At 39.1% G+C, this 27,793-nt stretch overlaps 1 protein-coding gene across 1 annotated transcript in view; it reads right to left on the reverse strand.

Annotated features, from left to right (window-relative positions):
• The window catches only part of helz (helicase with zinc finger), a 60,297-nt gene extending 33,299 nt beyond the window's left edge, over nucleotides 1-26,998 (reverse strand). The window contains exons 1-16 of the mRNA XM_073470387.1: nucleotides 26,966-26,998; nucleotides 17,586-17,831; nucleotides 17,056-17,092; nucleotides 16,208-16,332; nucleotides 14,171-14,227; nucleotides 13,798-13,846; nucleotides 13,465-13,540; nucleotides 12,360-12,558; nucleotides 11,376-11,483; nucleotides 11,030-11,171; nucleotides 10,345-10,500; nucleotides 9,835-10,105; nucleotides 6,453-6,579; nucleotides 6,108-6,320; nucleotides 4,797-4,927; nucleotides 1,145-1,324 (exon numbers count right to left, since the gene is read on the reverse strand). Of these exons, the coding sequence (XP_073326488.1) occupies nucleotides 1,145-1,324; nucleotides 4,797-4,927; nucleotides 6,108-6,320; nucleotides 6,453-6,579; nucleotides 9,835-10,105; nucleotides 10,345-10,500; nucleotides 11,030-11,171; nucleotides 11,376-11,483; nucleotides 12,360-12,558; nucleotides 13,465-13,540; nucleotides 13,798-13,846; nucleotides 14,171-14,227; nucleotides 16,208-16,332; nucleotides 17,056-17,092; nucleotides 17,586-17,813 (2,099 nt within the window). The 5' untranslated portion in view covers nucleotides 17,814-17,831; nucleotides 26,966-26,998. The remainder of the gene's footprint in view (nucleotides 1-1,144; nucleotides 1,325-4,796; nucleotides 4,928-6,107; nucleotides 6,321-6,452; nucleotides 6,580-9,834; nucleotides 10,106-10,344; nucleotides 10,501-11,029; nucleotides 11,172-11,375; nucleotides 11,484-12,359; nucleotides 12,559-13,464; nucleotides 13,541-13,797; nucleotides 13,847-14,170; nucleotides 14,228-16,207; nucleotides 16,333-17,055; nucleotides 17,093-17,585; nucleotides 17,832-26,965) is intronic.
• Nucleotides 26,999-27,793: the final 795 nt, after the last annotated feature.

Here is a 27,793-nt window from a genome sequence, read left to right on the forward strand (position 1 = left end):
GGAAGAAGATCTCGCAATGCTTTATTGTTACACAACTCTGTAGCTGAAGTGACATAACGATCAGATTATGGTTTGCATGAACATCCTTTAGGTCACAAGAAATGTACTGAGAATCAAACTAACCAGCACTCCATACCCAGAAGTGATGGGCACATGCACACTCCTATGTATAAATGATGACACAATACAAACACACAAACAGATCCACAGTAGCTTGACACTTTGCACCTCAGTGTTTTCTTAAACTTTTAATGTCAAACCCAAGGCTGCCACTGCCCTGGAGCTAAAACCACAGGCACAGCACAGCACAGCTTTCCCCAGCCACCTCCATCACGCCCTCTGACTGACCTCCGTTGCCATCTGAAGCTTTTATGACAACTTTATGCACACACACCTGCTCAAATCTACATTTTCCTTCTCACCCCCCCCCCCCAAAACACTTCATCAATTACACCCAATAAGACCTGTTATTCACAGGAACTGTCAGTACAGCATTATACTGAGAGGTGTTTCTTATATTTTGTCAACTCCATTTTTAGCAATGAGGGCACACTCAATACAACAAACGCCTCCCATAATAACGTAACACTGTTTAACAGCATCACAAAATATAGCCATCAAAATGACAAAAAAGTTGAATCAACATCTCTATAAATCCGTTTTAACAAGAACTTAATAGAGTAACCTTCATGAAGATGGGGTTTATTGCAGGGCTGTTGTAGTAGACTGCATTATTTTTAGATATAAACTGGAAATTAAGTGTAGATTGATGATTAATATTTTTACTAATATATAGCACAAAATTAATACCATCTGTGCAGGATTTGACAGGTTTGTTGATTAATACCAAAGATTAAACTTTTATTTCACAGGTACTGAGCTTCCCAGTACTTACTTACACCCATTATAAGATGTCACACTACTGAAAGTTTCTTTCCATCTTTACACCCAACACCTTTCAGGTGCTGTAAGGAAAGAGGTCTCATTTCCAAAGAATGATACACTCTTCAACACAGAAGCAAATCACAAAGTGGCATTATTGTGATAGTACTTTGCTTTAACCAAGAAAGACGGATGGGAGACATTAGAGAGAAGGAAGAATAAGGATTTTAAAAGGAGGTTAAAAAACAAATCATAAACAGACCTGCTGTGGTCCTGGCGGAGGATGTGCTTGACAGCCTGTGCCAGGGTGAAGGTCTTGCCGGTGCCGTAGGGCCCGATGATGAGGATTGGGGGAAGGGAAATAGTGACGGGTGTGGTGATGGCCAGGATGGCCTCTTTCTGCTTGGCATTCAGACGGGGATCCAGCTGCTCATCCCATTGCCTGAGGGCCAAAGGGGGGGCGTGGAAATTAATAGAGAAATCATTATATCAACTTTTAATTAACTTTGATTATTTACATGAAATATTACAATATAAACAAGGAATAGCTTTGAACATGACACAGAGAACCAATCTGTTAATCTAATTAACTTCAGTGGGACGGAGATAAAGTGAAGAAGAACATTTCTTGCACAGAATGGCAGGATATGTACGCACACAAATACAGACTCAAAATTACAATTGACTGTGTTACCAGGGAGAAGGTGTGGTGGGTGGGAAGTCTGGGAACAAGATGTGGGTGGATGGAACATCATATTACTCAGTCAGTTCTTGAGTGTATACATTCTGCTCTATAGCCTGATAAGTCAAACACTTAAATCTAGGTAACGTACACATTTGATAAGAACCAGTTTTCTTACATGGGAAATTGGTCGAAGTCCTGCATATTTAAATATATCTGGTGAAAATAATTCTATTGCTTTCACACAAAACATTCAGTGAATCTGTTGCGCAGCACAACTACAGACAAAGTCGACGCAATTCCACTCCACCCCTGTTGTGTCATCACATATGGGTTGGTGATACATAGCATCTCCAGTCTTGAAGAATTGTTTTAAAGCTCAATAAAGACAGATAATATTTGACTGGAATTTCTTCCATTTCTCCTGGACATTGAAATCTTTCAGGACACATGGACCGACACCATTTTTTTCTGACAGAAATCCTGCTCTATGGACAACCAATCTGTGATTACCCATAGCTGCTCATACTTTGAGGGTCTGTCTTTCATTTGTATTTCAACACTTTGTTTTACTATCATATATTGTTTTGTCATTGTGTCATGCAATTGACTAAATTGTAATTTCATGTATTTTCTAAGTAAGGGAGCCTCGCTGCTATGCCATTAGATGAACTCAATGTTAAAAAATGTCATTTAATGGCAATTGAGATTCATGTAACTGTCTTTACACGTAACAAACTCACACTTTTGTTTTCATCAACAAACATTTAATGCAGAGAAGATGAAAAAAGGATGCCAACGCATTTCCATACTGATATGCAACAGGCATGTTTACCTTCCCACTTTCAAAATAAGAAGTGGCAGCACAGAGCAGCTGAAAAAAATACTGTGAAGAGAAGCAGTCCATATGAAGTAACACACAGCAGTGGGTGTATGCTTCTTCAAACCATGCAGATGGGTATGAGAAAGAGATGCACACATGTGATTTCATACACATACTCATTAAAGTGTGAGTTATTGTGCATGTGGCATTTGTGTGCGTCTGTGTTTGTCTCCTAGCATCAATGTCCTCATTATGAAGACTGCTCCCTTGAAAGCTGTGAATCCAACACCAACTGATTGAGCTCCAACTGAGATATCTCAATGTTCGTGTGTACGTGTGTGTGTGTGCAACAGAGGTGGATGGATGAGATCAAGGATTGTGGTTAAGAGAGATGCAGAATGGGATAACTCAAGGTTTATATACTGCACTTTTTCCATCCAAACCAAGGCATAAAGACTTTAGGCAGAGCCATGGGTCAACACTACAGGCAGAATGTTCTGGTGGAGAATCAGCACCACCACTTGGGCTGCATCTTCCTGTACACTGATGTTAAAACCTCAAACACTGCCATAAAAAAAAAAAAGTGCAATCAAACTTTAGCTAAATTCATTCCCTAGCCCTCATTTAATGAAACACCCCCACTTTTCCAAATTCCAATTAAAACAAAAGTCTACATCAGTCACATTCTGGAGCCTAGATAAAGCCGCAGAGAAAATCTCAGGGATTATATTTGGCTCCAGTCAATAGAGATTACTGCCTCACTCCCCTCCCCTGTCCAACTTCAGAGAGATATCTAAAGCTGCAAGGAGCTGCCAGCATTTCAGAATGGCTGTCAAGTCAGCAAGGCGAGGGATAGTCGGTCAACTCTTGAATTGATGTGGTGTCCCCTCTGTCAGGGTATTTGTCAAGCTAATATGATGTTGCAGGTAGTATTACAGGAATTTCTGCATAATAACTGTATCAAGCCTTAGCAGTATTTACTATGCATGGATTTGTTTACATTCTGTGTGCAAACATCTTTCATTGCTTGTAAAACAATATAAATTGAAGAAGCCAGTCAACACTGTTTATCTGCAATATGAAAAAAGGATCCCTCTTCCACAAGAATGTGCAAAGGGAAATTTCATTTCATTTCCTTGACTTGATTTTTTAATTTGCATTTGACTTTTTCCATCGTTTAAAGGAACTTGAGGCAGGATCAAGAAATAAGACTCAATAGTGACACGACGGCCGTTACTGCAGCCATCAGCCAAGCCGGCGAGGGAGCGCGCATGAACTCTTCACAGCAGTGCAGCTGATGCCTTATCCCCTACACACACGAAGCAGCCGCATCGCTGTGTGTAGCGACACACAAGCGCGGCAATTTACCGTTACGGTTGATGCAGTCTGAAAGGCACAGGCGAAAGCAAAGACGGCATATTGGGGGACAGAAATATCATCTCTGATACGGGATTGCTGTGTGTAAGCAGCTAATGTTGCTACATAGACACAATCAAACCGTTGGCCTGTGGCTACAGCCAGCTGCTAACGTCACCTCCCGGATAACAGGTTGGGCTTTCGGTCCCATATATAAAAGGGACATATTTCTAACTATTCGGTTTCAGACTAAAGGACCGTGGAAAATGCGCAGTCTGTAACTATTCAGTGTTACACAGCGGTGGACTAAGTTACATGTTTACAGCTAACGCTACTTTGCACGTTAGGTCACTCTGAGTCCTCGTGATCTCATATGATTTTCAAATCAAGCTCTAAACATGACCTGTAATGTTTTCTTACCTGGTTACTAGGAAATGAGCCATGTCAGCATCTGTTTTCAGTCCCAATTCAGGCTTTGGTCGTAATTTCGTTTCGACTCACGACATGCCGCTGATAAAACCTTCGTTTTCTTCGTAGTATGACTTTATATTGGACTTTGTGTGGTGGTGGGTCGTTTGCTGGCCGTAGCAGACTCCATTACTACCCAAACACTAGTTTGGGTCCACCGCACTTGTCTTCTTCCCGTATCCAAGGACGCGCATTCAGCGTCATCGGATGTCACATCCGTAAGACTGCGCGGGAAATTCGGACCACGAATTGCAGTACATTATGCAGCACACAGCCTGTTCAAGGCAATGGAGAGATACGTGGGTGGGCTCATTCTTTTTGGTTTTGAACGCTTGATCACCCATTAGCATTAAAAAACTTAAAATGCATGTTTATTTTTTCACAAATCCTGCCCCAAGTTCCTTTAAAGGCAGCAAGGTAACCCAGGGTTCCCATTGAATCAATGGAGTGAGACACCACAGCTGAAGGATTTGAAAACCACAAATTATAGAATAAAATATTGATGTCTCCTTTCAAATGTTAAATACATTTCTAAAACCTGCCAGTGAAATGTGTGCGTGATTGTGTATATGGCTGAATACACACCTGTTGGGGCTCCATGGGATGGTGGGGACAAGGCCAACATCAGGGAAAAGGATGGTATTATCTTTGATGCGATCCAGGGCATAGTGCATCTCACAGAGTGGCAGTCTGTTCAGCTGGAACTGGAGCTCCACCTGATGAGACAATACAGAAAGGTTATAAATTTTACAATCCAATGCACTCGCCTAGAAAGAAAAAGGTTTTTTTTTTTTGTTAGGGTTGCATAATTCTGGATCAAATGTGAATTATTCATCTGTTGAAAAAATACATGTAGCACATTGCATCAGACGCAATTGTGTGCATTATATCTGTATACAGATGATTGGTGAGGATTCTTCCCAGTTAGAGGGACTGGGAGACTGGGTAGGACAGTAATAACTGGCAACATCGGCAATGCTAGTTAAAAGTTAAACAATGTGGTGCCATGTTAAGTTAGCAGTGGCCTTGTCGCAGCTGATCAGGTTGAAAAGTTGTCTATTTTCACCTGATGTCTTGGGGAACCTTGGATCATTTCTATTCAATCTCTTCGCTTAAACCAGTTGTATGTAATCACAAAGAGTTTGTTTCCACTGCTGGAGGGTGTCGTCATCATACAGACAGAAACAGCCTCCAAACAGGTAAACTGTAAAATATTCAATGCCTTTAAGGACAGGTAGTGTGAAAATCAGAAGGAGACAAAGAAAAGAAAAATAAACCAGAGATAAAAAGAAGTGTGAACACAGTAAGGAGGAAAGTGGAGAAGAAAGACAAAGCAAGAAAATTGAAATAAACAATGAATACAAGAGCAAGAGAGTCCGAGATATGCGACAGAGAGAAGAGGATGAAACTTCAAGGCTGTGTGGAATATTGTAAGAACTCACAGAGAAGATAGGGAAATGAAATTGTAGCAAGTACGTCTGCACGAGCAGTGTTTGGAGAAGAATAAGAAGATTATGCTCCCACAGTGATAGGATGAGGGCTGTTTTGATAACTGTTAACACAGCACCTTGCTTCATCTGTCGACGTTCAGGCTGGGAGGGGGGGAATATAAAGCTGAGGCTGATGAAGGTAGAGTCATTCAATAAAGACAGTTTTCTCAAAACCAGAGAAACCTGAGACAAAACACTGCAGTCAATGCTCACATAGACTGCAGAAGGTGATGCAAGTTTTCCTGGAAAGATCGTCTTCTCCCGTCCTGTAACTTTTTGATAACATGCCTATCACTGCGTGAACCTCTAATCCTCAAAGATTTTTCAAGGCCAAAATGTCAGGGTGGAAATAACCATGAGTTAGATGGATGCTAACTAACTACTTGTCCCTTGGTGCGGCCCGTACCTGTATTTCTCTGTCAGGCAGTAGCCCGAGCTCATCACAGCAGTCCCTGCAGATCCGTAGGAAGATGTAGTCCTTGGTCTTTTCCTCGATCACAGCCTCATAAACCCGCTCTTTGACCCCAGGAGGTGGCTGGCTGATGAACCCCTCACGGCCCAATGGCAGCACTAAGACTGAATTCACCTTTGTCATGACTAGCCGCCCGGCCAATGTGTCCTGAGGTAAGAAAATTTAAGAAAGAAAGAAAGAAAAACTGTTCAGGCAAGCTAGCTATCTCCTAGTTACAGTATTTAAAAGTGAAAAGGAAGAAAACAATCTTGCAACAGTCCATGCTACCAATCTGGTTACCTCAGAAAGTGTTTCAGTGAGTTTGAAGCGTGCAAAGAGTTGTCCATTCTGGGCATACTTGGCTCCAACAGAAATGCCAGTCAGCATGAAGCTGGTGACTAGCTGGAGGTTCACTTTGATGTTAAACCTGGTGGGAGATAAACGTGCACATTCAGTTAAGCTGTTGCAGACCTCTGGCATGAGCTTTAAATCAAAGTAAAATTGATATTAATCACGATAATGTTCTGTGATATCAAGGAGCTAGTGTCGATATGACAATATGTTCTGAGGCACAGGTGTATCTGTCCTTTACTGCAGACATTTTTATCCTAAAACCTTTAGTTCTTTTTTCCCCCCCGACAGCTGAGCCTTTTGTCACACATTCAAACTTGTTGTATATTCACATTCCATGTAATATTATACATTTTCTTCTAAGAGAAGCTGGTCTGGACTCTCAGTGTGACAACTGTCCATGCATAAAGGTGCTAGTTTTAACTGGATAAGAGGAGTCAATGCGATTGGCTAAAAGCAAACCCCAGACACACCCACTGAAAAATGTATGGTAGGTTTTTCTTATTCCTGCCACATGCATGCCTTAGGCTTGCTTCACCATAGTGGCCTCATAATGCTTTGCATGCCATTCAGTGATATTAGCAGCACATTAAAAATCAGCTGTACATTGTTATGGTGAGCATTGATTGGACAAATTATATGTTATATGTTGGTCCTTCGAAGAAAAACAACCATTGGAACAAAGCTGCTTCATGAACGCATTTAGTGGAAAACTGAAGCACTTTTGGGAAAATATCCACTTTAGTTTCAGATTGTCTAAGATTGTCTCACTGGCCTTTGATGAATCTGAAGTGATGAAATAGGAAGAAACCATGGTGATGAACTCAGATGGATGAGTGTCAAACACAAATAAGTTCACACACATTTTGTATTTACTCGCAAACCAGTGGCATTAGACAACAACAATTACTCAGAGAGATATTTTAATAACGTATTTAAGTTATACATTGAATTTAAATGACTGAAGTGAGTTTCTAACAACTGTACTGTGTGACTTGGGATCTGCAAATTCAGGGAATCCACACTTAACTGGATATCTCCTGCTGAAACTCAATCAGCCATGAAAAGCATTAGAAACTGCCAGAGCATGGATGGTTTAACAGGCAGAGAGATTATTCATATGCACATTGGCAATGCAGCAGATTGAAAGAACATTTCATACTGTGGGTAATAAAATAAATCCATAATCCAATACCTTACCAAGTCAAATGACACTGTGAGTCACGAGACAAGATCAAACTAAGAGCAAAGAGGAAAGCTGAGACTTTTAAAGTGGGGGTGAGTCCAAAGTACTACTATCACTGACTGTGGGATTAAGCGTTTCCTGTGATGTCACCTGTATTCAGCATCCCACTTAGTTAAACCAGAATTTTTTTAAAAAAAGGCAAAGATTATATATTCATATATTCAAGAGGCACAAAGCATAATTTTCCTCACCCACCTCTAAAAAAAAAAAATCAATTTAGACACATGTTCTTAACTGGCACTGACACTGTCAGTCAAGATGTGTGTGAGATGCACACGCCCTCTCTTTCACACTCTCACTTGCAGCAAAAACAAAATGAAGGTCGAGCCTGACACCTTGTGGTGGGTTGACTTCTCAGAACACAAATGGTCCATATTGGTTATGTATTGTAGCAATGACTTTTTTATTCTAAGCACTCAGACTAAAAAAAGAATCACCAAATAAATCACATTTATATATCATAAATATATTAAAAAATAAAAGTGCATCAAAACCACTAACATCTGTTTAGTAACTGTTGTGTCACATAAGGAAATACAAATCTAACAAGCAGCTGTTAAAATTGTATTTTAAGGGAAATGTTTGTTATTTAGAGCTTAATCCCATTGTGTCAACTGGTCCGACCAATCACTGAAGTGTTTTTTTGACTGTTCAGATGTTAAAGATGCACAAATGCATTCCAAGGTTAAAGGCTCTGGTTGAAAGTTCAAGGACAGGCTAGTAAGTGGACCTTGAGCTAAGATTATTTTGTCAACTTACGATAAAGAAATTTCTTCTAAATATTTAGACTGACATTTTCTTCATTATGTTCTCACTTTTACTGATGTACTTGAAATTTTGTTTTCCTATTTTTCAGTGCAAATTGTCTTGCAATATTCCAACTTCAAGTTCCAAATGGTCAGTAGCTTGCGGGAGGATACTTTCTGTGCCGGTTCATCAACACTGCCACGAGGTTTGTATCTAACATTAGTTCTTGCTGTCAACGCTTCAGAATGGCAAGACAGCAAGGCTATGGTTTTAAATTAGCCTCATGTGTAGGACATATGCAGATAAACACATATCAGATGTGACTGTATATTTAGATTTCTGCTTCATGTACAGCACAATAAAATTTGCAACATTATATTTCATTTCCAAAAATACAAACATATTGACATACTTTGTCAGGGTTGGAACAATAAAGTTCTGAAAATGTTTCCGTTAGTTTCCATCTGGATACTTGACAACATCACCATCATTTATTCTTCATGCCATATACGGCATCATTTTAGGCCTGAACAGATTTATACTGTAAGCTCAGTGTATATGGCCAAAAAGATTGCAGCACTTAAAAGCTGCATAATATGTATGTAATCAGTGAAGTACTGTACTTAAGTAAAATTTTGAGGTCCTTGTTCTTGAGTATTTGTATTTTCTGCTACTTTATACTTCTCCACTACATTTTGGAGGCAAATATTTTACTTTTTACTTCTGTTTATTTGAAAACATTAGTTACCAGTTATTCTGCAGACTGCATGCTTCACCAGTGCCAAAGAGGCCATTTATAAATGTATCTTTCTTTATCGGAAATCAATAAATCAATAAAAAAAGCACTGATTCCGATAATCAGAAAAATGTTTAAAAATCAGATCCGATAATAAGCTGCGCAGGAGGGTCAACATATAATAACAGTGTATGCATATAATTAAATACATGTATAATTCTCTTGTACTTTTGATACCTAAATACATTTAATATCAGATAGTTTTACTTTTCTTATGGATGACTTTAATCACTTTTATCAAGTAATATCTTAATACAATATCTTTACTTTCACTTAAGTATGACTTTTGGGGAGTTTTTACAACACTGAGTATAATTTTGTTGCATTTGTGTTTTTATTTATATAGACAAGTTAGTTTATATAATTAAGTAGTTACAGTTAATTTTCAAATTTAGCTGATACATAGATTTTAAACACTCAAATATTAACCAGTGTTGTTCAGACTTTACTGTAAAGCTCAGAATTTATGCACAGATATGGAAAACCTACTTTACCTTCCCAGTAAGAAGAAACTCATTATGGTTCAAATAGTAAATACTCACTTGCTAACTTCCTTATATTGTGCAATCTCCTCTATGTAGAGCAGGTCATGCAGGCGGGCCTGGTAGTTGTCTTTGGTCAGAGTCTTGTCCAGGACTGACTGGGTGAAGAGCTGGTCGGCTGACAGAGGGATCTGATAGCGAGCGAGGAGGCTGCGCTCCAGTTCGGCCATCGTTTCATTAGGAGTGAATTCTACGATGGTCTTGCAGGAGGAGTCCCAGCGCTTTGCAGTCAACAAGAGCTGCTGCCTGGCTGCCATCAGGTGTTCTAGGTCTGAGAACAAAGGACAACAGGGTGGTTGGAAGTATTTATAACTGCAAGTGCTTATTGTGAACTATACATAAAATAAGCATCTTTCTAAATGTTTTAAGGCTTATAACCCTACAAAATACATCATGAAAAAAGCATCTACTTCCAAACATGATTGAAAAACAATCAACAATCAAGACATTGATGTTAAAAAATACATACATTTTAATTGAAAAATCTTTTTTTTTTTGCTTTTTGCATACCTTCAATGGAGGCAGCATCCACCATGACCCGCTGCATCAACACAGGCTCTGAGCCAAAGTCGAAAACAACGGTCTGTCGGAAGGTTCCAAAGATTTCCGTGCTGAAGCCCACTCCTACCTTGTAGACACAGTGGTCCAGACCATTGTCTGCTGCCACTGTCAGAACAGCAAAGTCTAGTGTAAATGCATTTAAACTTGCAATCTGTTGTAGATTAAATAAAAAAGAGATGTAACTTTAACATTCATTGAGATGAAAGGAAACAAAAGATAGCAATTTTCCGATTGCCTACAAATTATAAAGAAAGGTTTATCCAAAAATACCATGTGGTATGACAAAATGTAAAGCTTCAAACATCATTTATTTAATTAAAATAATACGTTTGATTACCTTAAACTTACACAAAACATCACAAATTTTACAGCCTAAAACAAATCTGTCCAGAAGAGCTCAAAGAATCAGAAAAGTTGCGCAGTCACAAAAAGTTAAATTTAAACTTTAAACACTCAGGGTGGCACAGTCACATGATTCAGTACTAGCTTAATTATGTGTGACAACAGAATTGTGAAAAATGGAAATAATAAATGAAGGAAGAGCACACCTTTAAAAATGCTAGGGCAATGTTGAACCATAACTGTAAGAATTATAATCCAATCCCTGCTCACCAAATAGGGATATACAATTTACCTGCTGTCTCCTCCCCTGGGGTCCACTCTTGGCAGCCTTTAGGGAGTGCCTGTAGCCTCTCCCCAGCTGACACACCTGTGATGAAGAAGTGTGGTCGGTGGGCATCATAGAGCAGCGCGATGCGGTACAGCTTTCTAGCCGGCTGGTCAAGGAGACAGAGATAGGAAGATAATTAGAAATTTAACATTACGCTTCATCAAAAGATGATTAGGACCAACCAGCAAGCACAGGTGTGCAGTTAAGGATACTGCTTTATAAGATGTGTGTCAAACTGTAAAAATAATCTGGTTAGACAAAGAAAACATCTGAATAGTACACATGCTCAATATTCAACATTTCATCCTACCTTGCACAACAAGGAGAAGGTCCATGAGTGGGCAGACTTTTTGGAGGAGACGGTGACAGAGAGGCTGGAGTTGGTTTCAACATTCACTCCATCTAAGTAGTCACTTAGCTAGAAAAGAAGAACACACATGCTTAAACACTTAAACACATCTTTGCTGCAAATATTTTCAAAAATCTTCTACGAGAAGAAGTCTGGCTACAGCGTATTGCAACTGGACTCAACTTCAAAGTCTCAGCTATGGCTGCACAATTAATCGCAAAATAATAGAAATCGCAATATGACTAACTGCAATATCCAAATTGCAAGGTAAAATGTGCCACAAAACGGTGTTTTAATGCAATTTTGTGGTGCTGCAGAGATGCTCTGGCCTACAAAGCTTGTTCTCCAGATATGATGATGTTTATTTGGCAGAGACCAGGAGAAATGCCACATCATCATGATTTTACTAGTTTTTCAATGACAATGAAAATTGTGAAAAATTGAATCAGCCATAATAATCGAATGAATTATAGCGCAATCGTAATATGGGTCAAAAATAATCGTAATATCACTTTTTGACCATATGGTGCAGCCCTACTCTCAACTATACATTATGCAATGGACTTTTTAGCGTATTATTAGACTATATTTAAGGATGTTGAAACAAAAAAATCAAAACAAAGGAGATGTCATGTGATTTGTCATGCCTACACAGTCTTGAGAAATGATCTAAACAGCTACAGTCAAAGAGCTGTAGTTTTCAATAGGTTTTCTAATACTGAAACACATTCATTTTCATGGAGAATTCTGTGGATGCTTAATGAGAAACTCAACTTTCTATTACTACAAGCATTTTTAATATTTCAAGCCAAATTGTAGCCACAGTACCCATCTACAAGTTTGTGTATGGGCAGCCCTTCTAGGAAGTGACCCCTTACCTTGGCATGGGAATGGAAGGGGCTGTTTTCTATCTGTTGAACTACTTTTAAGCTTGTGTGCACTCACCACTTTCTCTGGGGAGAGGGAGTTCATCCACTTCTCTATCAGAGTCTCCATGTAGTTCTCGGTGAAATGTTTGCTCTCCTGCTGCTGTTTGAGGCGGATGAGGCGTGACGCGTAGCGCTTCTGCCACTCCATCAGCTCCTCCTGCGAGTGGGCTGACGTACACTGGGCCCCGTACCGACACAGACCCTGCTCCAAGAACCTGAAGTGAAGACAAGATGTGTACTGAAGTAACGCTCAAACGACTAGTTAATGAATCAAATATTCACAATCTGAGATGATGCCAACTAATTGTTTTTCATCATGAAATCACAAGAACTGCAAGAACTTGGCTAGTAGCAGTTTCCTCAGCATGAGAATGAGAATTTGCTGCATTCCTTTATTTCACATTTCAGTAAATCTCAAATATTTCTATTGTTTGTCAGACAAAATAAAGTTTTTTACTTTTATGGAATAAACAACCAATACCAGAAATTTGATTTACAAGAAGGGTAAAATGATGTGTTATTTATGTTTTTGATAGCAACTTGTGTATTTGAGTACAGCATCTGTGCATAATCAATAAACAATCATTTGTGCCAATATTAAATATATAAGTATATTTAAAAGTGTTCATTTATACCAAAACTATAATCATACATTTTTGGTCACTTAACATGTCAGAAAATCCTTATAACAGCATTTGACACAATCAGGAAGTGGATAGACAGCAAATTTGTGGATAAACAGTATACAATCAATAAAAAGGCAGAGACAAGGTTGTAATACCTATAGACCAATATTTCTGTCTAACCCAGGTAGCATTAAATAGTCCGGTGGACATACTTCAGGCCATGAGAAACTCAAAATCAGAGAAAGTTAACAGGACCAAATCTAAGGCTCAACAGATGTATACTTATGTTTGTAAATGGACTCCTTTAATGTGAAGAGAGAGAACATTAACTACTGTAAATCATAATAATTTTATGGCTTTCAGTGTGCATATCATCATTACTTCCCGACAGTTATGTTAGTCATCGATAATAAACCATATTAATTTTCCTCTGCAACACCCTGGATGAGAGATGAATCCCTCATTACTCAAACCTCCCCAAACAGTTTGCATTACCTTTTACAGAGGGTGTACTCCTCACTGCTGGTGACTCCTCTGGGAGGAGGCCGGAACTGCCAGCCATCTTGGACCTCTGTCAATACACACAGCCAAGTGGTCAATAGGACACTGAGCCAAAGCCTTCAAAAACATTATAAGATGGGCTTCAGCCAGCTTCTAACCTGTTTCCAATGTGCTCAAGGTGCCAGCTGGCAAAGTAAAGACTTTCTTAACATAAATAATTAGTACTGTAGTTAATACAAGTGAATTCAGGGTACCAGACACATTGTCTTTCCTTTTATTTAAGTTAAGGGATGTACTGAAAACAAGTCATGCTACAGATTTGCTCACCTTCCTCCTGGTCATCTGTGTATTCTGGTGCCATCTCCCTATTTATAGCCTGGCAGAGACAAAGATGGGGCAGGGGTGGGTGGAGGTGGGCAGAAAGATTATTACCATTACCTGCTACACAACTACTAACATAGCCATACATGCAATTGGACCACAAGAGTTCTTGGAGACAAATGAGTAATAAATCCACAACAGATACCAGCTAGGCAGAGGAGCACATAATAATTAAGTTAGTGTTGGAATCAGGCCATTAGTCATCTTTATGACTCTTGCCTGCAAGCGCTACACCATCATCCATAAAATCAAAAAGCACCAAGGGGCATGGACAAAGGAGGACAGTAAGAGTTGCATCCCTGCAGCCGGAGACACGTACCTCAATTTCTGAGAAGAGCATTTTTAATCTGCTGAGGTCTTTCGCGACAATGCCATTCTGTGAAAGAAGGAAAAACAAAGCTCTTTATTAAAACAACAAAAACTAATTAGTGCTTTCAATAAATGTCTGTGATACAATTCGCCTGCCACTTCAGGATAAACTACATAATTTTGCTTGGTGTAATTAAATTTATCATGTAAATTCCACATGCACTACACACGTTTGAATTTTTTTTCCAGCAGAGATGTCAATTAAAAAGTGGTAGACAGTGTGCCATCATGGATTATCTAGATAAAGCGCACATGGTTTATATGTTGTTTTTTCAACTTGTCTTTTCAGTGGGTGGATATCATGCCAGTAACTGTCTCTGATACCACAAATTAATCTAGCAGAATACAATTAATCTTCAGGGTCTCAAGTGGTGATCACCAAGACATTTTCTGGCACATTTTATGATTCAAAATCGATATGGGTGTATTTTTCCATAAAAGATCAAGACTTTCATTAACAAAAGGCCATATTGAACATGTGTCCTCTGACCCTGCTGATGATACTCCGCTAAAGCTTTCAAATGAGAAGCATCAGCATGTGAAATCCTAGCAGAGCTTCTCTAGTTTCCAGTTTTTAAATCCAAAAACAGGTACAGTGCCTGATCTGTGTCATTTGACAGCTGTGAGGTATGTTTAGCACAAGCTCAAAACATTTTTAAAACAATTTTAAGATTGAGGAGGAAAGATAATCAGCTCAAGCTGTGTCAGAATAATGTTTGTGAGTTTTTTGAAAAGAGAGAGGGACAAAGACCTGCCTAGCAAACAGCTATGTCCCACTTGCATAAAATGTTGGATCACCTTGGGGCCAAGTTCAACCTTTGAATACGTGCTTGGTTCTGTGTTTGAGTCAGTGTATGTGTCTGTGTGTGTGTTACAGTGGCCAGGATGTGGTTGCAAAAAGGAGAAGACCGGAGTTGGAGGAGGCACCTTGGCAGCAAAAGGCATGCTGATGTATGAAGACAGCGGTTAGGATTAGCAAAGGGAGGGAGAAGTGAGACAGGAGAAAAAGTGGAAAAAGATCTACAGAGTGACCCTCTGTCTGCCTGGAATTATCAGTAGAGCAGTACACTTTATTTCATCTTTGGCATTATTTTAATGTGACACTTTGTTAATTCAGAAGTTAGCCTTGTAGACCTTCACTCCAGCATTAGGTTGGAGCTGTTTATCAATACTAAATTAGTCCATTCGTTTTCAATTGTGTTACATAAACTAAGTGGATGAGCCTGAAAACAGCTTTAATTAGTTTTTGACAGGCCACATGTTTCTTCCACCCATGTGCCGATTTCACCAAACTACCGTTACTTTGAAAAGGATCTTCCAAATTTGATGGCCATTCATGTACAACGGTGAGCAGCATGACTACTTTAATCACTAAGTACACACTACCTAATATTACTGGGGCATCAAAGAGATCATTTTGCAAGTCAGTCATGTTCATTAACTAGGACTGAGAATCTCTAAACACCTCATTATTCAATTCCGATTCAGAGGGTTACGATGCATCTCGATGCAGCAACATTTTTTATTTCTATACATGCTTTGTTTTTTTCCTCACTGTGTGACTACTTCCTACAACATAGCATATTTGTAATGATCCATAATTAAAATAAACAGACACATTTAGTAGCCTAGCTTAGAGCGTAAAGATGATGCATGTTTTTTTTGTCTGCTTCGTAAAGTTGGTGATCTTTCTGTCGAGAATTGGGCTACGAATTTCAGGTTATTGAATTTTCTGCATTCAAGAGGGAATCAGATGCAGCTAAGAATCGATTTTCTTCAACCAACCCCATCATTACCATTCAATATTTAACCCCGTCCCATTCAATATTTAAATGTCCAGGAAGGTTTTCTTGCCTTCCTTCTTTCTGGAAAGGAAATTCTTAATATAATAATAATAATAATATCCAAGAATAACATTCTAACTACAGTCAATATGAAGGCTGATGGTTTGTATGCATATATTGTATACATTGTTCATTAACCATACCATTGGCTCTCCATACAAGGCTTTAGAGAGGATGCTGACCACCTCCTGTAGGCTGCCATCCACCAGCATGGAGCGCAAGCTGGCCTGTAGCGAACCATCTCCTCTGGCAATCTCTTCTGCCAGGACTAAGACAGGATAAAAGTAGGGAGAGAAATAAGTAAGTGCAGTACATTCTGTTAGGTTTCTTCCAATATGTCCAATAAGTTGTTTCCAAGGCTGCTCACGAGAACACTGTACTTTCAAATTCTGTAAACAATTCAAGGAAAATGTGAGTTCTTACATATTTTATTCAAGTTGAAAGTCTGTATATTGTAAGTAATCCAAATTAGTACTAGTATAGCACCTTTCACAGAGCAAGGCCAAAGTGGATCACAAGAGTAAAAAATGTAAAAAAAAACAAAACATAGAAACAGGGGAAAGTCAACAAACAATAAAACATAAGGAGCATAAGATTTCAAAAGAACAAACTAGACACTCAACAGCATGTTGTAACACAAACCATTCTTCATCAAGCTTACCACAGTTGGCTAATCACTTATCTTCACTGGGGTATAAACTTGACCCTAGACATTACCTCCCTTTTGTCCAATGACTGACACAAATATTTATTTTCTTTCAATTCTAACTTGAAGCGATGGTTTAACCACATTGATACTAAATAAACTGCTTGGCTTCTGCAAAGAAATTAGCCCAAATTTAAGGTTTCCTCTGCTACACTGAGACTAAGACATGTTACAACTTAGTACTTCCGTGACCCTGGCAGCTCACTTTGTCTGCCACTTGATTAAAACAAACAAGACGGCCGTATACAGTATCAGCAGATGGTTCAAATATGAATCGCTACTCACCATGTTTGCAGTCTTCATCTGCTTCATCATAGTTTTTCTGTTGGCAAAAGAGGAAAAAAGTAGAAAAGTGGCAGCCATAACAAATGGGAGTTCTTCACATGCGCTCCAAGAATGGCTATCTTTGCCTCACAGCGGAGTGCCTAACACTATCATTATAGGACTTAAGTAGTTTCCATAATCTTAGGGCTTAAGTAACTGGTGTAATTTTAGTGCTCTGGGAAGATAACATAACAGCACGATGGAGGAAGAAAGTGGGGTTTATTGTTCTCATTTCTAACCTTCTGTTCAAGGTAATTTAGATTAGAAGTATAACTAAAGGATAGGAGAAATAATGTTCAGACAGAGTTATGTCTAAAAATTACGATTTTTATAATTCTCAAAGAAATGTATCCCTCCCTCCCCCTGGCAAAACTGTGATATAATAAAAAAGTGAAAGAATTTAAGAGAGAGAAAAGAGTGATGATCCTCCTAGACTATGTATTGCAGGCCTACTAGAGTAGCAACAATGCATTAATGGCCATTGTCCTTACCAGCTGCAAGAAGGCAGCGATCCGGTAGAGCAGGACACGGCTGCGGAGGGGCCCGGTGGCGGCAACAAGGGATGGAGGGCTCGGCGGGACAGGGACACCGGAAGATTGGGGTTGGGGCGCAAGGACCACCAGGGCGTCCGTGCTGTGGCTGACTGCCGCCTCGTACTCCCGCCTGGTTAACGATCTGCTGGCTTCTTCACATGACTTCTCCGCTCTCCTGTCCGCCATGACTTAGGGACAAAACGTCTGGAAGGCAAGAGGAAAGACATCATGTGATCTCTTGAAGCAGGGTAGGACAATAGGAGAAAACTGTTCTTGTCTCTTGTACACTGCTGCCATGATTAAAGTGCAAAAGCTGGCCCTGGACATGTATTGGGTTAAGGAGGGGGGTACTCACAAATTTGCAGAATAGCACTGGATTGGCATCCCTTTTAATGAAAGATATATCCATGATGCCCTTTCATAACAATGATTGCTGTTACAGATTGAAAACTGAAAGGATTATTATGATTATAATGTAGATAGTATTTTATTTGGCTGTGTTGAACACTATTTAAAATGCAACTACACCATAGCATCTCAAAATAAACTGTGAAGTGCATTGTAGACACTAGGGATGTCCCTTACTACTAATTTCTCTGATGTTTAAATAGCAGTTTAAACTTGGACAAGTCAACCTGTCCAAAAAAGAAAGTACAAAAGATTAGCTAATTTTAAAAAATCACAAACTATGGAGTACTATAACATCTTTGATTTTTTTATATATATGCAATGACTACCAACACTTTCAAATACTAAAGTTTCAAGGAAATTAAAATAATCCCACTTGAGAAAATCTATGGTCTAAATAACCCACAAAGCGGGTTTTTCAGCTGCAAAGCTATATTTAGCAAGTTCTGTGGCACTCAATTTTTTATGCAGGACCAAATAACTCCACTACATTAATACTGCACAGAAACAAAATTTGGTTGCAAGAAAGTGAAAACTAGTGGAGATGTGAATTGTTGAAAATGACAGATTCTTCATTCTGGTAAGAAATTACTTCCTTTTATTAAATTGATTACTGTAACCATTCAGCAGCAACTATTTAAATGAATAGATGCTGCCAAGTTCCCTTAGGGTCTCTTGGATTTTTCAGTACAAATTTCCGGCCCAAAACAATGAGAAAATAAGTGATTGGTGAGGCTGAAAATACACATACAAAGAATTATAAAAATGCTGAAATTTAGCTCTGAGGGCCAAACGCCAAATATTCATAACTTAAAAAGTATTTGGAGTACAGCTATAGGATCTTGCGTGGTCCCATGAATTTAATAGAAGTTTCAACATTTTTCAAGAAAATCCATGACATGAACTGGGAAAAGTTCTGGATTTTGGGTGATCAAAAATCAGGTGTCGTTAATAGTAGCGATGGATGCTTGGTTTTTAGAAAACAACCTTTGATGAGAAAGACACTTCAGTACAGCTTATGCAATTATGTTATTTAAATGTACTGTTAATTAACGAATAATAACTTTAACCAACTAGTATTTCTGGTGCCGACTAGCGAGGGTAGCAACATATAACCAACTAGTAATTGTTCCCTAGAAGACACCAACAATGTTCTGAAAGCACAAATTAAAAGTTCAAGGAAATGAAACTACTTGGTTACACGGTTAAGAACGCAGTACATATTGCAACCCTGTCCTACATATAACTTATAACTTGCAGTGTTAAAAGAAAATGGACACACAAAGCACTTGCAGGCAGTGGATTAAATAGATAAAAGCTAACACAGAGCTGCTCTATGTTGAAAATCTGTTTTGCCTCCACTTCAGCAACATTTTGCAGGTGCCCCATGCCTCTTAAATGCAACCATTAGTTAAAAATAGGGGTGTGCGATATGACGATATTAGATCGTGAAGGATTAGAGTGTGTAGACGATCTGCCAAAGTGCAGAGAACGTGGGATCGTCTAGGGCACAGTCTATACATTGCAGTTCTATGCTGATGCACCGACGCACCAAACGTATTACGTCATCAACCTGACCGACCCATCATAGCGAATTACGGGCAGTGACGCGCCTTCTTACCCGCCTCCTTGTTTATGTGTGTGGCGGTAGCCGCATGCAGAGCCATGGCTGAAAGCCAAACGGAGGAGTTGGTCACTTTTAAAAAAACAAAAAAAAAACAGCGTTTCACCATCTCTCATCTCTGCCAGTTAGCCCCTCCACCTGTCGCCTCTCTCTGGTGCGCACGCACGCACGCACGCACGCACACATGGATAGGTCGCGCTTGGCCGCTAATAAACCGTAAATGCACTAATTGTACAGTGTTCAAATTACCGCGACCCCCCCACCCCCCATCGGATAGTCCGACCACTGACGGACCCTTTTCAATAAGCTATTTAGTGTTTTGATATACTTAAATCCTGTTAAAATGACTGTGTTGAATAAAACAAACAGTAATGTCTTCATTGATATTTTACTTTCATGTTTATTGAAAGCTACCTTTTATGTTGCAAGAGTGCACTTTATCAGTGTTGTTTACCTTTTAGTATGTTTACCTTGTTTGCACATGTTGGCAAAACTGCAACTATTTAAATTAAAATCTGTTCAGAAAGGTTCTTTGGCCTAAATTGTCTGTTTTTCTTTTTTTGATTTAAGATCGTGATAAAATCGAAATCGTGATTTTATTTTTAATAAATCGTGATATGATATTTTTGCCATATCGCCCACCCCTAGTTAAAAACTAAAAACTCTTTCTTCGAAATAAGGACAAGCTTGCCAAACACCCTGCAACAGTTCAAGGTTGACAATGCTCTCACCGTGGATTACAAAAAAAAACTTCAGGACACTCTAGGACTCTGCACTACAGAAAATATAACACTAGCTTACATGAAGATTCTTCTTCTACGGGAACTCAATTATTGTGTCAATAAACAGTCAACATTGGCACAGAAATGTATCTATGTGCAATAATTAAATCTAAAACTAGGACATTCACGTGATTTTACATTTTAACAATCTGTTTTTTCTATCCGTGGCATTGGGCAGTGTCTTTCAAGACCGTTTGTTTCTTGTTACCTCAAGCATGCTCACTGGCATCACTGGCTGTATGTCAGGCTGTAGTGAGTGGACATGAAAATAGGTCAAACTAAGTGACCATCACACTGACTATTTGTAAGTACATCAGGTTACACAATCAGAGAAGATAAAACCTACATAACTCCCACACACATCTATTGGTGAAAAACATCCCTACTTGTTTGCTTCATTTTCAAACTCAACCTTGAAGTTTAATCAACAGGTTTTTGGCATCATTTGTGCACGTTGCTGGAACTTGTGAAATATATTGTGTCATCTCTGTGGACTTTAATGACAGTATAACAGACATATAAATAACTTAGCTCTGACCTCTTAGCACAAGAGCACTCTGTAGAAAATCTTTCATAAATGCTTCAAGGTGGAATTTACAGGAAATTAACTTATAATAACTTATAATTTTCACATTCTCCCTCAGCGGAGCATGAGAATGAAATGCTGAGAGAAGGGGAGATTAGAGAGAAGGTTCGACTCTATTTCTATCCTGGGAGTAGTGGATCACTTGCTGACACTTACTCACCTAGTTTTAAACATCACAAAGTTGTATAGCTCACAGCCAAACTACATTCATTCACTCCAGAAAATAATCCAAATTTACAGATGTACATAAGTGCATCATATATGGAATATATCAGGGCCAGGGAGGTACAGTAAGACAACTTTCCTTCCATAGTGGGCCAGGAAATTACAAAATGGAATGGTATGTGTTATATATAGTACATGCAAAGGTTTTAATGTCATACACAAACCTAAATGTCACCAGTCACTTCAGTGTAAACGTCACTCCAGGACATTAAAATGAAAGTCTCTATATGAGTCAGCTGGAACAAAGTCAGATCTGCGTCAAATGTAATTTTTTGATACTTCATCGGAGTCCTTAAGAACAATAGGAGCAGAACCCGCCACATGAATGTTGACTGTCTTAAACACAATCAGTTTCTAACTACTGAAGTCTTAATTTGAAAAGGGATTTTCCTCACTATTGGACTCTTGGGCAGCAATGTACTAGTTATTACATGTGACACTCTGAGACATCTTTTAAAGAATAAATCTGATATTCATATGTACAGTTTGAATAGCGATGCACCCACACCATTTTTTCCTACCCTATTCCAATAGCTGAACTTATATCAACTGTATCAGCCAATAACCAGGACTGATCAGATACCAGCACATATTTTCTGTATACTACTCACCCTGGATGAATGTTATGTTATGGATGTGCTTGAAATTACACAAGTCGCTTGCTGTTAATGGATGTTGGAGTGAGAGAGAGAGTAGCACCCAAGCCTACTCTCTTCATATACCTTACATTCTGGGCCTCTGCTTAGACAGTGTACATTAAAATACATGTGTAACTAGCTTGGAAATTAGTGTTCATATGAAAAGCCTCGAGCTGTATGTGAGACACAATCTGTTTTTATCATCTCAGTTTCCAAAACTCGTCATGTCAACTGTCACCTGTCACCTGTCATCTGACTGCTTAGACTAATGTCATCATCAGAATTGATAATGCAGTATGTAAGTGTTTTATTGAGACTAGACCAGGGCATCCAAAAGTGAGGCCCGTGGGCAAAAATTGGCCCACTATAAGGTTTGATTTGGCCCGCCAAATCTTTCTAATGGAAAATATAATGCATCATCCTTGGATGTATTGATGATACTGGTATATCAGGCTTATTATATGTCTTATACAAACAGGTCAATATATTCTGTGTCTCCTGATGAATTACACTAGAAATTCGTATTTGCGATGTGGATCCACACAAAGGTGTGTATACTTCCATTATCTGTGGTATGACTTCTAATTGCTTTCCTCTTAAAAATTCTATAAAGTTGTAATGCAAGCAATCTTAAGAGTATAAATGTGGGTAAACTCAGTGACATATACAGTCAACTGTTGTCAAAGTTGATCAAAACAGGACTTAAGATTTGGCTAAAGGCATCAGACACATATCACTCTCAGCTTAGCGAGTAGTCAGTCACATGTTTTGACAATCACTGTTTGCAGAGCCAACAACAGATCATGTTGGACCAGCAGCATCCTCTGGGCAGCACCTGCTGTCAACTTCTTTTAATTACAGCTATGTGAGTGTTTTTGTTTTGTTTTTTATCTCAAACACACACACACACACACACACACACACACACACACACACATATACACAAGAGGAAGAAGAAATAGTCTTGTGTTCTATGTGGATGAGGAGGCTGTGTGTGGTTGTAGGTGGTGGTGGGAGGATACAACATCCAGCTACTTTACTGCACATTAGGGTGTAAGGGACTAAATTTAATTCTGAGAAAACCATGTGATTGTCTTTGGTTTTTAACCAGTCAAAATACTTCTACAGTACACTTTTAAATCAACACACTCAGTGAACTGAGAAAAACCTCCACTGAAAATCTACTCTAAGGAAAGCCAATAATGCAATATGTCTGGGAATTAGCATCCAATAACCACTTCTAAAAAGGCACCACAAATTATTCTGAAGCTTATTGTGATTCTAATTAGCCACACCACAGTAATCAAATCACATGGAAAAAAAGAAGTGAAAGTATGCCCTGAAGTGTTAAATGAGTAGCATCTTTATCTGGTCAAATCCTGAAGCAGCCCTCATTAGGTGCGCAGAGGAATCAGGCCTAGAAAGCATTACACTTTATGATCTCTGGTTCAATAGTTACTACAGAAACCTGTGTTTACTCAGACTGTCCCAAATACAATTTCTTGGGCTACGGAGCTTCGGTAGTACTCAACAGCAAATATTCAAAGCTTCTGTCTGGGTGGGTATGACTAATTGAGGAATCAGCCATACATTTCTTCGTTGTCGGCTGAAACGGACAGCATAGTGGACGTGTCTTTTAATTTTATTAAAGGCAAACATTTTTTAGGATTTGTTTGTTTGTATTTTTTTTGTATTGAATAAAAATACATTTTCCAAAAGGTTTTTGACTTTTTTTGTATCCCCCTGCATTTGGTTAATTAGGTCCTATCTCCTGGTATGTACTTTTTATGACATAATAACCGCAATTTTGCAGTTATATTTTATTGAATTCCCAAAAGTGAAAACCCAATACCTACCCTACAAACTAGGGACGCACAATAAATATTGAACCAATAAATGATAAAAAACCGATATTGGGAAATTTCTATTTGTAGCAGTTAATCGTTCTAGCCAACAAATTGAGCTGATAAGATGAAGCCAAACAAGCGCATCATCTTCACACTCACATACAGAAGGTGGTGGTATACAACTCCAGTAAACATTGATACATTGACATAGATTTTTTTTGTTTTTTGTTTTTTTTTTACAATTTCAGGGGAAGACAACACGATTGTAATCTGTAATACATGTTCCATAAAGGTTCTGAGGAGGTTAGGAACTCCTTTTAAAATACAAAATGTGAAATTATTGGTTATCTTGTTAGTATCTGGCATGAGAAGCAGGTAATTATCTGTTATTGGTATTTGGCTGGAAAAATCGTGCATCTTTACAACAACCACGGCCAGGTATCATTTGCTAACCAAAAGGCAGGTCTATCAAACACCACCGGTTTGGTCCTAAATACTAAGCTTGAAAATATGTTAACCTATAAGCTATTTGTAGCAGAATAACTGTTATGGCTTTATACTACTGTATTATAAAGCACACCTCGAGTCTCTGTGGCACCAGTAACATTTCATTTAAGTCTAGCCAAGCAACAAAAAGCAGCAGGGCTACAACATGACAATCGTAACCTCAGTCTGAGATTACAAGAAGCAGCATGCCTTCCTTCACACCAAGCAGATCAGGATAGGGATGGTACATCATGACCTGCTGGGGAACACCAGGGCAACAAATGCTCGACCTTGGCTGGCAGCCCAGTAACTTTTAGCCCTATTTTCACCGAACTGCATTCATCACTGGCACTGCAGCTCATTTCAGGCTGGCAGGAAAACTCATTCTCACAAAAATGCTGCCCAAAACGCCCCATTATACTTATTATGTGCAAAGATGGCTGTCAAAACAAACTTTAGGTTGCTAATTAAAATTCCACAACAATTAGCTGACGCTGTATTTCCATCCTAGCCATCACCACAGCCTGGAATTCAGCTTTTGATTATGACTGGCTCAAAGGGAAAAGTGACATTGCATTATGGCCTGTGGCCCAGTCGTTTTGGATATGGATTTGTGACAGAGGGTACTTGAAATTGAGACGTCAAACAACTACTGTATGTTAACACTGCATTAATAGTACAAAGCAAACGTCAAACAACAGATAATATCACATCCTGGTAGAACTGTAGCTTCTCATGAAAGAGCATTCACTGGGGAACTTATGTATCACAACTGACTATGCAAGATGAGGGGAAAAAACTACAGTGCATCTGCCATTTTGGCTTAATTTTGCAATAAAGAGCATATTAACCCTGTAGTTACCGTTTCATTTGGTTACTTCTTGAATACCAACAGACAGGCAACTATGCTTGTGAGAGCTGCTCTAGCCCAACTGGTAGTGCCTGAGTCAGCCTGTAATTGTCTCTTAGGACCATAACATGCAGACAAATGTACAGTAAAACAGTGCACACACGACATGGACTAAACTTGAGTTTTGACTGCTTTGATTCCAAACAGAGTTAACACTGGGCCCAAGAAAAAATAAAATATAATACTTGCATAATATGCATTGTGTTTATTCCCTCAACTCTAATGTTGCCAAATACAGCACACCCAACCCCTAAAACGGAGACTACGTGAGATGATACAAACCAAGCATGAATAAACTTGAGCAGTTAACACTTTCATGTACAGTATCTGATGAAATACTGCAGCCGCGTTGCTCTCCATAATCTCATATTTTCCCTCCTAAGAAAAAAGTGAACTGCTGCCGAGTTCACTTCCTCTAAAATTGTGAACTCTCAGATGAGGAACAATACTATACTTTATGAGTGGGCTGCATGAGCGCATATACTTTGCGCATATGGCAAGTGGCCAAGTATGACATGTAATGTTTTAGGACCTGTCATGCCATAGCATCACATGGAGCTTTTCTAGAGCATCTTAAACAAGAAACAAGACATGGTGAATTAAGCAGTGTATTTACACTGTATTTGATCAGTGTCAAAAACCACAGCTGAAACATTTGCACTACATAAAGATGTCAATAATGTCACAAGGTTACTGCACCTTGTGACATTATTATGTATTACTACTATTACTGTCATAGTGGCAGTGAGACATGCTTTATATTTTACGATCAGGCAATCATCTTAATCTATTTTGCAAATGTTGTGCGGTATGTTTGGCATGCAAAATCTTGGTTGAAAGTTGCATGCGTTAGAGGACGAGGTCTGTTGATGGGAAATGGAAAAAAGGGTCAAAGATGAAACTAAACATAGGACTGAACTTTATGCAGAACAATTCAGATAGGGAACTTTAAACCTATGCAGCGTTTTACACTCAGCAGGAATAGCTTCTACCTAATGTTAGAGCATGCAAGCCAGCCACTATGTAGGGGCAACAACAACTAGTTTGGCGGGATCCAGTGGGTGGACACCTGCCCTGTTTTTTTAGTGTCCAGTGGTGGGATCGTACTACACAGGCAGCAGCAGCACAGTGGAGCAGAAAGCTAATTTTATAGCTGGGGATTGGCTGTAAAAGAACATCGACTGCTTTCATTCTGACATAACGTTATTTGGCTTGACAGTATCGTTAGCAGCAACGTGTGGGGAAAACACGGCTATAAAACTTGCAAATCCCTCTCAGCCTAAATAGCGAACATCGAGACAGCACACACTAATAAATACAAAGGTTGGGAATGAGTTGTTTCGTCTTTCAGCAGGTAGTTACAGCTGTTGTTTGTCTGGTAAACTTGTCATGACTGTTGCAAGTCAGAGCGATGACGGCAGCGCTACAAAGCCCTGAAAAATGTCCACACACTGTTGGTTAACTTACGGTTCAGGTTTGCACAGAGTAAACTGTGTTGCCGCTAACCAGAGTATTCGTAGCTAACCATTAGCTTGCTAGCCAAAACACGGCCTTTCTTGGCACCAAACTGGCAACCTCACAACAAGAATAGCTGGCTGGTTTGTTAATGTTAGCAAGCTAGCTAGCTAGGTTCGCCGAAACAAAACGGGCTCGGGCCTGTAATTTTGCCACGGTGTTTAGGCGCATATAATTGATGTGACATTGTGTTGTTCTCCGTGCATGAACTCAAAGCATTCGCCATTACCCTAATGATTTATGGAGGGGATTCGTGTCAGTGGCTTTGCGATTAAAAAGACAACTGAAAGGGCTGAAAATGGGAAGTCAACACTTACCTAGCTTTACTTTCTACGCCATCTTGGATCCACTTGTCAGACCATCGCAAAGCATAGTGGGATGTACTGATCTGAAGGTTGAGAGGACTGGTGTGTGTGTGTGTGTGTGTGTGTGTGTGTGTGTGTGTGTGTGTGTGTGTGTGTGTGTGTGTGTGTGTGTGTGTGTGTGTGTGTGTGATCTTTCTTGTCAAATTACTCTTGATTTCATACATTTTACTCATGTAATTTAGGGATTACTGCTAAATATTCACATAAAAATACTCTTGAATTAATGTTTTTAATTAAAAAATAGTTGTTATAATGTCATATTTTACAATTAAGTATGCTCTCTAAAACTGGGACAATAAAAAGCCACTTAGTTTGTACTTATTTCATTTTTCATTTGTATAAAAGGCATAAAAAACACAAATGTGACATTTTGCTCTGAACACACCCTTACGGTAGTTACTTTACTTCTTTTTATGTTGGAATGAGAACTGAAAAAGAAAAATCTGCAATGTATCCTGTGGCAAAAACATTTTTTTTTTGTTTCCACTTCAAAACGGAAACGTTCAAAAGTTTCATATTTGCTCGAGTCAGACAACTTTTTGTCACGTTGAAACATGCTCTGTCAGACAAAGATATAGGTCAAAGGGATGGGGATGTAATTACCTGCCTGACCCCTGTCGATCCATCACCTCCTCGTGCATGTAATAATCAAGTGAATGGCCCTGTGTATACTGTATTTTCTTTTACAAGTGTGTCCTACTGCCACATCTGCACATGCTGCTTCTGCCGGAGTTGAACTCAAAAGAGTTTGTGGTGGAGAGGCGACATCAGTGAAGCGAT

The sequence above is a fragment of the Pagrus major genome, chromosome 1 (assembly GCF_040436345.1).
Source record: "Pagrus major chromosome 1, Pma_NU_1.0".
Taxonomy (NCBI): domain Eukaryota; kingdom Metazoa; phylum Chordata; class Actinopteri; order Spariformes; family Sparidae; genus Pagrus; species Pagrus major.